The sequence below is a fragment of the Brienomyrus brachyistius genome, chromosome 2, assembly GCF_023856365.1.
Source record: "Brienomyrus brachyistius isolate T26 chromosome 2, BBRACH_0.4, whole genome shotgun sequence".
NCBI classification, from domain to species: domain Eukaryota; kingdom Metazoa; phylum Chordata; class Actinopteri; order Osteoglossiformes; family Mormyridae; genus Brienomyrus; species Brienomyrus brachyistius.
In genome coordinates, this window is record NC_064534.1 from 4,258,863 (window position 1) to 4,270,708 (window position 11,846).

At 45.0% G+C, this 11,846-nt stretch overlaps 3 protein-coding genes across 11 annotated transcripts in view; 1 reads left to right on the top strand and 2 right to left on the bottom strand.

Annotated features, from left to right (window-relative positions):
• The first annotated feature begins 436 nt into the window (after positions 1 to 436).
• On the top strand, positions 437 to 4,311 carry seta (SET nuclear proto-oncogene a). The gene is made up of 8 exons (XM_048994588.1): positions 437 to 716; positions 1,712 to 1,769; positions 1,873 to 2,015; positions 2,127 to 2,230; positions 2,578 to 2,691; positions 2,904 to 3,074; positions 3,189 to 3,326; positions 3,426 to 4,311. The coding sequence occupies exons 1-8, from the start codon at positions 644 to 646 to the stop codon at positions 3,447 to 3,449; spliced, it is 825 nt and encodes a 274-aa protein (XP_048850545.1). The 5' UTR covers positions 437 to 643; the 3' UTR covers positions 3,450 to 4,311.
• Positions 4,312 to 4,478: 167 nt separating this feature from the next.
• Positions 4,479 to 5,744, bottom strand: si:ch211-51h9.7 (uncharacterized protein LOC558400 homolog). Its single transcript, XM_048994594.1, has 2 exons — positions 5,010 to 5,744; positions 4,479 to 4,794 (listed from the first exon to the last, which is right to left on the bottom strand). The coding sequence occupies exons 1-2, from the start codon at positions 5,366 to 5,368 to the stop codon at positions 4,605 to 4,607; spliced, it is 549 nt and encodes a 182-aa protein (XP_048850551.1). The 5' UTR covers positions 5,369 to 5,744; the 3' UTR covers positions 4,479 to 4,604.
• A 5,655-nt stretch (positions 5,745 to 11,399) lies between these two features.
• Positions 11,400 to 11,846, bottom strand: part of LOC125714708 (spectrin alpha chain, non-erythrocytic 1) — a 29,578-nt gene continuing 29,131 nt past the window's right edge. For all 9 annotated transcript variants that reach the window (XM_048985662.1, XM_048985644.1, XM_048985654.1 and 6 more), the window contains one exon: positions 11,400 to 11,835. In XM_048985662.1, the coding sequence (XP_048841619.1) occupies positions 11,710 to 11,835 (126 nt within the window). In that variant the 3' untranslated portion in view covers positions 11,400 to 11,709. The remainder of the gene's footprint in view (positions 11,836 to 11,846) is intronic.

Genomic DNA, 11,846 nt, shown 5'->3' on the forward strand with positions numbered 1-11,846 from the left:
GGAATGAGGCAACAGTGCTAACCACTGCACCACCATGCCACCCCATCAGAAAAACAAACTTGCAGAATGAGAAAGACGTCAGCCACCGCTTCTTATTTATATATATTAAATATGCTACCAGATAATCAATCATATTTCTATAAACGGGGAGTACTGTAATACACAACATCCCCTTTTGTATATCCACAATAATGTGCATAAAACCTGACAAAGACAGCAAACCCGAAAACAACCTTTTATTTGACACGTCTTGTTATGACATCCCGACCTTCGCAGGGGCGAGCACGCGCCAAGTAGTTGAATCGGGGTCTCTCCCCTCACAGGGGGAAACCCTGTAGCAAGCGGGGCGCATGCGCAGGACTAGGAAAGGCGCGTGAGGGAGCGAGCTCATGCCTCCGGTAGTGGCGCTGGTGTGCGGATAGAGCGAGCGAGAGAGAGAGAGAGAGAGAGCGCGCGCGCGAGAGTGCGTGCGGAGCATCTGGGTATTTTTTAAATACCGTGTGGAGGAGCGCGACGCACGTTTTGTTCGCAGTTACCCGGCCGCGGTAGATGTAAGTTCCCCCGTCCTGTGGGAGAAGCGGTAACTAAGAGGAGTACGTTCTCTGGCAGCAGGTATTCAGTGTCTGCGAGGGAGGGAAAAAACATGTCTGCCTCAGCGGCAAAAGTGAGTAAAAAGGAGCTGAACTCAAACCATGACGGAGCGGACGAGAGCTCTGGTAAGGAATGGCGGCCTCCAGCGCGCCGCCATCTTCGCCTTTTCTTTCTCTTTCCGAGTTTCGTGTGAATGTTTTCGTGTGTGCGTAGCGGCGAGCTTCTTAGGGATTGCTTGGGGATGTTAAAGCGGTTTGTTTGGGTAGGCGGGCGACATGAGACGCATCCCGGGCTGCGCGAGCATGCCGCGGTGGAGCGGGGAAGCGCGCACCGGCGGCAGAGGCCATGTTTCCTCGCGGCCGCTTCATTGTGTCCCGCCGCGGGTTTTGCACAAGCGGCGCCGCGTCCTCCGACGCGCGGTGGGTGGGCGCCGTGGTATAGGGGCCCCTTTCCTTGTCACCGGAGGTTGTTTATACATGGCGGACGGCGGTCTTTGACCGGGATGTGTCGCTGTTGAATGGAGTGGCGCGGCCTACTGCCGTTCATTGTTGTTGTGCAGCTCCGCCATGATGCTTGCCTTTCCGACTGAAAGGAGGCGGCGCTCCGCGCGTTTACCCCGGCCGCCGTTGCGTGTGCTGGCGCCGTCGGGACAGGTCACCCCGGACGAACAAAAATACTACTCTGGTGGACGGTGCCGGGTGTTAATAGTGCCGCTGGCCAAGGGGCGGGATCCGGCGCGCGGCCGCGTCCAAACCACGAGGCCCTCGGTGGCAGAGGTTACCGCGATCGTGCCCACAAACTGGGTCGGTACGCAGGGGTCGAGTTTGCCGTGACTTGAGGCGGTTATAGACTTGCACGCCTGTATGTTTTTGTTCGTAACTGCTTTTGTCTAACCTCGCTTCACCTGTTCAGTCTATAAATTATATTTTACCCGAGCTTGGATGGCCGCTCACTGGTTAATGTTGGGTTTGCACGTTTCCTACACCTTTATCTTATACTAATTGTTTAGTCTAGTAACATGCAAATTATTGATTGCCTGCGTCTTACAATGCATATTGGATGTATAGATTATTTAGATCGTTTTATGAACTTTAATATCCAATGCTATTTGCAATTGTAGAAAAGGAGCAGCAGGAAGCAATTGAACACATCGATGAAGTACAGAATGAGATTGACAGGTAAGCGCGTTTTCAGTGCGTCAAGAGTCATCTTTCACGTATGAGCGAAAGACGCTTTAATATTTTGTATCACTAACCGTTTTGTGATCCCTCGTGTTTGCAGATTGAATGAACAGGCCAGCGAGGAAATATTAAAAGTAGAACAGAAGTACAATAAACTACGCCAGCCGTTCTTCCAAAAGAGGTCAGAACTGATCGCCAAAATCCCAAACTTCTGGGTCACGACGTTCGTCAACCATCCACAAGGTGAGATGCTTGTTCTGAGCCCCCTCCCCAGGATGGGACAGGATGTGTAAGGACCCTCCCCTGGAACTTTACGTTTTGTTGGGCTTGCGTGCTGATATACCCTGTTTTTAGTTTCTGCTCTCCTTGGAGAAGAGGATGAAGAAGCACTCCATTACCTAACCAGGGTAGAAGTGACAGAGTTTGAAGACATAAAGTCAGGTTACAGAATAGATTTTGTAAGTATGTTTACTTATCTTTTGGTTCTGGTTGATTGCCACATCTGAAAGGGGTGTTTTTTTTGTTTAAATGAAAAGCACTTTGAATGAAACCCAAACACTGCAGATGGCACTCAGAGCTTTAGTGTGACAGTGGTTGTGCTTGAGGATGATTGGCTGTGTTTGCAAATTACTGTGATTTTACTTTTGTGGCACTACTGTACATCATGGCTTCACTCTGAGGGATGGACAGGACTCCTGTGGACTATGCATGTGTGCAGTCTGGTTCTGTAGACTTGTGCAGGCTGCTTGCTCAGTGGGGGGGCTGCTATATTCTGACATGAATGTGGCTTTTTCTGTGTTTCTAGTACTTTGATGAAAATCCTTACTTTGAAAACAAAGTCCTTTCCAAAGAGTTCCACCTGAATGAGAGTGGAGACCCGTCCTCAAAGTCCACAGAAATCAAATGGAAAACAGGGAAGGTTTGTACACATCCTTGCATTGTGACATCACCCTGCTGAGAGGGGCACCTTGCACAACGCAGGGTGTTTATGGGAAGGTATTCAGCAGGTGGTTCAACCCTTTTAAGGGTTGATGGAAATTTTTAAAACTTGTGGTGAACAAACCTCATCAGTGTATATTGCATTAAAATACTTGTACTTACTGAAAACTAAATGGTGATTGTCTGCCTCAGGACCTCACGAAGCGTTCCAGTCAAACGCAGAACAAAGCTGGCAGGAAGAGGCAACACGAAGACCCAGAGAGTTTCTTTACCTGGTTCACGGATCACTCCGATGCGGGGGCTGATGAGCTGGGGGAGGTCATCAAGGACGACATCTGGCCAAACCCTCTGCAGTACTACCTGGTTAGCATCAGTCACTAGTGGCAGGTTCACAGATAATCTTTGCTCCATGTTGACAGTTGCAGGATGTCGACTTCCCTATAAGCCTTTTCTCAAGTATTTTCTTGTTTTCGGCAGGTTCCCGACATGGATGACGAAGAAGGAGAGGGGGAGGACGATGACGACGAAGAGGAAGGCTTGGAAGACATAGACGAGGAAGGAGATGAAGATGAAGGAGAGGAAGATGAAGAGGAGGATGACGGTGAGGAAGGAGAGGTATGTGGCAGTTTAGTATCCTCTTTAAACTTTTGGAATCGGGCGTAGTTTAATTCTGATGTGACCCCCTGAACTCTCATGGCCTTTCATCTCTTTCAGGAGGATGATGGGGAAGATGACTGAAAAAAATTCTGCCCATATTTTTTCCCTACCGATTATTCACCGATTCTTGGGAGCAAGATGCTTTTCCCCCCCCTTCCGTCCCTCACCTCCCCTTCTCTTTTGCGGTCAGTCTCATTGCTCAGAAGCGTCTGTCCGTGCCATGTCTGATTCAGCTTTATTCCAAGACTGAACTGCATCAGAAAAATAGTAATGAGTTTTTTTTACCATGGCACGCTTTTCCTTGTGTACCGTCTTCAACTCCCAGATGCATCTGGGGAAAAGTAAATATGAATAGAAATACCACACCATCTGAGCTACACTAAAATTTCATATATAAACGTTTTGTTTAGGGTTGTGAGAACTGAACAAAGTCCAGGATGCAATGATGACCTGCTAGCTGTAGTTACTGCCCCTTTTATTTTGTTCAATGTGATATTTGCCCCCAAAGCTGATTTATTTTCTCTTCTTTCCCTTGTGGCTAAATGGACACAGTTCCAGCTTGTTCCCATCTCCTCTTGTAACAAAGTTTTTGGGGGGGGGGGGGGGGTGGCTTCGGGCAGTGGGGAGGGCTGGTTGAAGGCATTTGGGGTGGTTTTGGGTGGTGGGGGGGTGGTTTGACATCAACAGTGGGGGTGGGTTGTGTTCAGTTTTCATTGTATTGTTTTACAGACACCCATTAAGTTTGAAATGCATTTTTAATAAAAAAAAAAAAGAAACTTGTAATTTTGATCCCCATCGCTTCATGGAGTACTTTAAAATGAAAATAACCTGTAGAACCTCTCGTGGAATCTACATCTAATTTTTCTTCCTTTTTCCACTGGAAAGAAAATTTTAAACGTAAAGTGTACAAGTTGCTTTGTTACAATAAAACTGAATGTGTACACGACGGTTTTCTGTTTTTAACTCGTGAGCCGAAACGCGCCCGGCTGTCACGTGACTCGCCAGTAAGCGCCGGTGGTCCGGAGACGCAGTTTCATACACATTCCAGTTGTACATGATTCTCAAATTGTCGTCAGCGTTGTACACGTTTAAGAAACTGGGATACGGGAGGAAGGTCAGTTTAAATATTTATGCATCAAAACTGTCCAAGTGTGTTTAACGAAGTTACACAATTTGCGTTGAGGACCATATAAAGCCGACGGTTCCGTAAGTTGAGGTGGTCAGAGGCGAGAGCGTCTAACTCCGGAATGACTTGGGTGTCACCAGAAGCGTCGCCGCGAAGTTCTCCTGCAACAGCCTGTCGATCACCAGCGCCACGAAAGTCTGTTCGGAGTCGTCAAACTGCTGCTCCGTCACCGTCTCCGGCCAGTCACTGGGCTGAAAAGCCCAACCTGCCACGTGATCCGGCCGTGCGGTAAGACTGACACTGTGCAAGCACACGTGCAAAGTGCCTAAACCAACAGCTGGAACTTTTAACAGGCTAATTCAGTATAGTAACTTTTAATCTATTTGCATGTTGGCCCAAATACAAAATTCTTTTGTATTCTGATGCTTTCAAATGTCAGAGCGGGATCAATATCTACAAAAATAAATCGAGTGATAAAACTGGAAATAAAATTGTTAGGAGTTATGCTGACTTACCAAGATGTGCGCTGCACTGCGGACACGTGGCCACAGTCCACGAGTATCCGGGGGTACCAGGTGAAGCGCCCGTCCGCCGGCCAGTGCTTGTGTACGTCGGCCTTTTTGAAAGTCACCACCTCAAACTGAAAGCCCTGCGGGTTTTCAAACAACTGTACCGGCACCCTCCTGTCTCCGATCATGGTAATATTTCGGTGTGACAGCGCTAGCCGACTGGCCACGAAGCTGGCGTCCGAATCAAGCGCCACCTCATGCCCACAGGAGCGGCAGAGCAACAGGTCGTCCCTGCCGGGACCGTCACAGGCTCGGTCGGATGGGAAGAGGCACAGCAGCCAAAGCAGAATACACACCGCGTACATGTTTTATTTGGCGGCAGCTGGGAGGATCCTGTGATCTTGTTTCACTTCTATAAATACCAGTGTGAGTGATCTGAAAATTGTACATTCATTTCCAGTCAGCTAGATGCCCAAAAGTAGGATTATCATCCGACGTCCGAGGAGATAACTTGGAATTATTACAAATATTTGCTCTCCAAAGACAACGATGTAGCCCTTGAATATAATGCTAAGGGACTGATCGACATATGCAAACTGCCTCCCTAGTCAGCAGGCAGCCTCGATATATCCTGATACCTTGTTGCGATGCAGCTGTAGTTGCGAATTGCATCGGCTGCGCCTTAACTTCACGGCCGAGGGACAGCTGGCACTCCTCACGGACACGTGAGCGCCGGCGCCGGAAAAACAGCGACTGCGCGTCCGTCCTCTCAGCCCGTGAAGCTCGAAGTACTGCCCCCTAGCGACAGGAGGGGGCGAAGGCGCATGTGTGGTGAGCACTTAAGGGAATTTTGCTCGATGGCATCGCATTAAGATATCCCTCCAACTTCCAATCTCGTATGCAGCACTGGGAGCCTGGAGGCTATGGCAGGCAGTACAGGGCAAAAGGCAAGGGACACTTGCCAAACCACACGATCACCTGTCACTCCACCCACCTCACACATAAACTGTTCTGGCTGCAGCACCCATGCCCTCAGGATCACCTGTCACTCCACCCACGCCGCACATGAACTGCTGAGGTCAGGAAAACGTCTCTGCCACCTCAAAACCTAGACTGAATGCTTTGGAAGGAACTTTTATCCACAAGCGATAAGACTTCTTAACAACAGCATATAATGGACAATCTACCACTGTATTCATTCACACTAATCTCTCTCCTTGTGTGTCTCCCCCTCCACCTCTCATGCATTTCTGCACACTAGCTTTGCACATCTTCATTACTGACTGCATGTCTGTCTTATTCTTCTTTGGTATTTTATATTTAGTAAATTTTTATTACATTCTGTACACTTTACAAATGCCTAGTATAATATATATGTTGTATTTATACAGTGCAGTCTGTGAATCTGCCACAACAAGCACTTCACTGTATGTTGTATGAGTATTACTGCATGTGATGAATGAAACTCTAAACTGGACCTTGAGCTTAAGCCTAACATGAAAACTGTGCGGCAGGAAGATAGGAAAGTGGCATTCCTATTGGACGATCCTTGCATTGGGTTTAAGTTATCTTGCTGATGAAGAAATCCTGGGGGATTTCTCAGTTAGCTGGGCTTACTTAAGCTAGAAGTTGTGATTCATCAATAAGAGTTTAGGGGAGGAGCATTCTTACAAAAGACTAGCAACAAGGTGGATGGACTCATCATTACAACAATTATTATGTTGTCAAGAAGCCTGGAACTCCAGACAGACGTCAGAACTAGTACGTTAATGATATTTGAGTTTGATTTAACAGCATTTTGTAATTGGGAATATAAATGCCTTCTGATGGTATGTGTATTTACTATTAACTATTATTAAAATCTATATTGCTATCGGATGTGCCACTAGCCTGGGGTATTTGGGGGCATTTCTCAGACTCAGTTTGAGAACCCTCAGACAGATTAGGTCTTTGTTAGGTTCCTAGCAATGCCCCTGCTTGACATATTCTTTAGACTCGAGTACAGTTTGTCAGAGGTGAGACCACCAAGCATTTTATATTTAGCGGCCACAAGTACCAAAGGTGCAAGAAGGTGTCTATTGTATTTGTTAGAATTTTTCACAGTTATTACAATTTCTACCGTGGGAGTCTATAGCAGCCCATAGAACCCCGTAGTGGATTCTGAGGAAATTTGGCACATTGATAGAGGACAGTCCAAGATATCCAGGCATCTTTTAAGCGCCACCAGATTCAATGAACATTTTGCTTAGAACTTTTGAACTGTTTGATCGAATGTACACATTGTCATTGAAGTTCACCATTTTCAATTTTTCAAAAAAGCCACCTTTTGCAGACTAGTTCTAGTTCATTGATCCTTTCACCTCCAAATTTTGTGTGTATCACCTACTGAATGTTCTCATCCAAAGTTATTCAATTCAGTTTGCTACAATATGGGCAAACAATATGGCTGCTGTTATCCAATGAAACCTGATGGCAAAGCCACCAAGCAAGAAGTGAAATCACATCTCAGCAATGCTTTGATGCATCAAAACTAAACTTGTTATACGAACTCTGGACCCTATTTTGAGGAAACACAAAATTGTGTGCCATTTAACTACTAGGAGATGCTGCAGTAAGCAAAATGTTTTATCTGATATCTGTTGATTAGTTAGTCTCAGTTGAAAAATGCTGCCTTATCCAAAGAGAGTCCTGGCAGGACAATGGTTGTGAAACGCTTCTTTAGAACAATGACCCTAATGTCTGGTAATACTGCCAGAGGTCCCACTTGACTGACACATGGCGGTTTATCATGTCAACCCTACCGATGTGGCCACAATATTGGATTTAAATTAAATGATTAAACATTTTTCACAGGCTGCAATTTTTGTCCAATCTTCACCAAATTTAGTACAGATGATCTTCAGACCAAGCCTTACAAAAATTACCAGATGGATTTTTGATTTCCAAAACTGTTTACCAATCACTGCCAGATAAAATCAGCAGCGAAGGTGCCAAACAGGAAATGAGAGCATATCTCAGCAATGCTTGTGAAAAAAAGTTTTGTGTCATTTTACTACTGAGTGGTGATGCAATAAGGAAAAACAAAACTGCCTTTTTCCTAATCTCTTTTAATGTGCTGGCCTTATGAAAGTGATGGTCATGTTTATGTGACCTCCATTTTCTAATGAATGAAAAATCTTTAAAAGTTTTCAGTATACACAAACCTTGTCCAATCTTTGCCAAATTTTCATAATTTTGTTTTTTCAAAACCATTTGTCTGTTACAGCCTTTCAAATTCCTAATTCATATTTCGGCCAATCTTTGGTCAATTGATATGGAATTTGCCGTGAGTGCATACAGGCATACCCTTAACAAAATGATATGATGTTTCTATGGCAACTATGCCCTGATAGTCTGCTTGGCTCAATCATGGAATCTGTGAGTGACGCTAAACATGCAGAATGCTGGATAATGAAAGACATATTTTCAATCCTAAATAATGATCGCTACATTTCAAGGAAAGATAATAGAACTAAAATTTATTATTAAACATTTATCATTAAAAGGATATGTTGACAGTATTTCCGATACAGTAAAATCCAGTTATAACGGACTTCAAGGGAGCTGGCAAAACAGTCCGTTATATCGCAAGTCCGTTATATCAAGAGTAGCTGTATGCCCAGAACACCACTACAGGACACCATTTACTCACGCCACACCCCAGCAGACACACTTGTGGTATAGATTATTATATTGTACATGTAGTAATCCAACTTTGCCTGACCAGATGCGTGACTATTAATAATCCTGACTAGGTATCTGCTCTGGATGTCAGGGGCATGCCACGCGCCTTGTAGTCGGAGCTGCATGTCCGTTATAGCGAACAAAACTACAGCTGAAAGCGTTTGTCCGTTATAAGCGAAATTCCGTTATATGCGAGTCCCCTATATCCGATGCTTTTCCTGCATGTCCTTAAAAGCGCACGGCCGGGACCAGCGGACCTCGTCCGTTATAGACGATGTAACGTTATAAGCGAGTCCGCTATAACGGGATTTTCCTGTAGAAGTTCACTGTGTAACATCACTTAAGTGCAGGGTTGCGAAAATTAGTACACCCTTGAAAAATTCTGCAACTATATAATATTCTATGACGTATGATGTACTTTGTTCACCATTACTTCTTAATACTACAGTGATCCTCCTTGGCCTTCACTGTACCAGGTAGCAACATGCCGTTACACCTTCCGCAGCTTTGTCTTGATGCCTGAAGTCGCTGTGAAATTTATTTTTATTTTCAACATTTTCCACAGGTGCCCTGGGGTCAGGTGACATAGGATAATGTTTGTGGTCATTATCACGTTGTAAATGTTTCCAGCGACCCAGGGCTTAGAGAGAAGATAGCCTCTTATCTTTCTGCTTCTTGCAGTACGTCTGTGAGGCTATCAGAGAAGATCAGATCTCCGACACCATCACCACTCACATGTGCACATATATGAACTCTGTCACTGACGTGATGTAACTAACAACCATGTACTCCTCCCCTTTTTGATGCCATTACACAGAAGAAGATTGATATTTGGTTTCATCTGACCAGGGGAACGATATCAAAAGTCTTCACTGTCGCTGTTGTTCTTGGTCAAGGCTAGTGGAGTTGTCTTATACCTTGGCTTTAGCCGTGGTTCTCCTGCATGGTCGATAACCATGGAATCCCCTTCTGTGCAGGATTAACCTTCCTGTATGAGATGCGACGATCACTCCAGTTTGCCCTTCCACACATTTTGCCAGTGCCTCAGCACTTGCTTTTCGATCTTCTTCTGTTTTCTCTGGAGAAGAAAACTCAGCTTACGATGTTGGCCTGAATGTTTCTGCCCGTTTGTCACACATCCACACGTTTTGAATTTTTTTTAATCGCTTTCGCTACTGCGTTTTGGATTACTGCCAACAACATGCTAATCTTCTTGTATAATCATTTTTTTCTATCCTTTATCTCTCCAGGCAATTCTCTCCCGTGTGGTACCATTGTCAAAACTAAGCCTGGAATTGAGTAAATAGGTTAAGTACTCTTAATGGAGGGTGACCTGATTATACCTGTTCAGGTTTCATCAGACACGTCGACTGACCAATTACCCTCAAATAGCCACAGATGACACATTTAAAAATGTGTGTTTTTGTTTTGCTGGGTGTGTCCATTTTAGCAACATGGTTTTTATCATTTTTCAGTAATATTTTTCAGTTTGGTTTTGATGTATTGATGAAATAATATGAATATTAAATATATTTGAACGCTAACATTTCTAATATGTAAAAAGAGATTGATTTTGTAACTTTCATAATGGGTAGCTCATACGTATGCTGTATACTGTGTGTGTGTGTATATACACACACACACACACACTTGCCAGAATTTTCCATTTTCCGTTTACACCTTTTTTACACTGTACTGACAATTTCTGTTTGTTGATACGTATCGCTGTTTCGCCCCTCGTGATGTTGTGCCTTGTTGACATTATTGCGCTGATATTGTTTTGTATTATAATACATTCATTATTGTCATTTGAGTGTTACCATGCTTTAACATTCCTCAGACGTTCAGCAGTCGAGAGCTGAATATGAGGGCACAGGTACGTGTCACCAAACTAACTTTCAAATCAGCTCTCTGTGTGGAGGGGGGGCTCACGGTGAATCACAGCGAGGTCACGATCTTCGTGTTTGCGCTGTATAGAATGATGATGTATACTTTCCAGCCTGGCCTGTCTCTGCATAATACATATGATGCAAGATGTTAAATATAGCCTGGCGTATGTGTGTATGCCTCCCTGTGGGGCTTTGTGTACAGGAACATGTAACATTCCTTCTGAGGACAGGCAGAAAATCAGCTGCTGTTCACTATGGATCTCTGTGGGAAACAGTTTGGTACTAGTTTATACTCTTAGATTTACAGCAGAGAGATGCAAACAATATTTTAAAAAGCCAATGTTGCTTTTAAACAGCAGTTTAATCCTTGTATTTTATTTAATCACCTGAGAAGGTAGAGCATAATATTTTAAAAGATGTATTTTTTTTTTTTTTTACATTATCTGTCTCTTTAAAAATGTTCCGACGAGGAAAGGGAGGAGCAGCCTTTGTTTCATTGTGAGAGATTTGGTAGAATGCAGGTCTGCAGGAAGGCGGAGCATTGGAGAGACACGTGGGTGGGGCCTCTTCCACAGTCTGGAGCTGAGAGCCCAGGAGGCATCTAATCAGCTCCTGGCACCGTGGCAAATGCCGGGGAGATGAGGGATGTGCATTGAAGCCTGAACAAAAGCAGCTTTAGGGAATAAAGCCTGGCATTGGGTCTTCAGGCGAAGGGACTGGACGCGAGCTTGGCGAGAAGTGCTCTCGGTAAAAATAATAAAATTCAATAAACCACACAAAGAGCTTTTCTCAGCTAGAACCAGTAGCGTTTTATTAAGCAGACTGCAGTCACAATGTTGTTGCTTTGCCTTGTTTCTAAGCGCCTAAAATCAAGCAAAAGCACATTTAAAACCACTAACACGCCACGATAAAATGCGGACCGATTCACAACGGCGTTGTAGAGCAGCACGAAGACTGCGGGTCAACCTACTGAACCCGGAGACTGTAAATAGAGGTGTCCTGTACTTGTGTAGTCTTGATCATGCAGTTTGGCTGTGGGGGGGGGGGGGCAAAACGCATTCCGATTTGTCACTGACAGGCGGGGGGGGCAGGGACTAATTGACGAAGAGCGAGCGGGTGAACTCCACGAAATCGAAGGCCGAGGGCAGCTCGCGGCCCTTGCTGTCCATGTACGGCTTCATGTGCGAGATGCAGTAGTCTGCCTGCTCCTTGGTCAGGTTCTGTGGGGACA

What these genes read in the sequence shown, in the direction of transcription:
- seta (XM_048994588.1), top strand. Translation starts at nt 644, where the DNA reads ATGTCTGCCTCAGCGGCAAAAGTGAGTAAAAAGGAGCTGAACTCAAAC. An exon ending in GTTCGTCAACCATCCACAAG is followed by an intron (nt 2,016 to 2,126) that starts GTGAGATGCTTG and finishes CCCTGTTTTTAG; the next exon opens with TTTCTGCTCTCCTTGGAGAA. An exon ending in TCAAATGGAAAACAGGGAAG is followed by an intron (nt 2,692 to 2,903) that starts GTTTGTACACAT and finishes TGTCTGCCTCAG; the next exon opens with GACCTCACGAAGCGTTCCAG.
- si:ch211-51h9.7 (XM_048994594.1), bottom strand. Translation starts at nt 5,368, where the DNA reads ATGTACGCGGTGTGTATTCTGCTTTGGCTGCTGTGCCTCTTCCCATCC. An exon ending in GCAGTGCAGCGCACATCTTG is followed by an intron (nt 4,795 to 5,009) that starts GTAAGTCAGCAT and finishes GTGCTTGCACAG; the next exon opens with TGTCAGTCTTACCGCACGGC.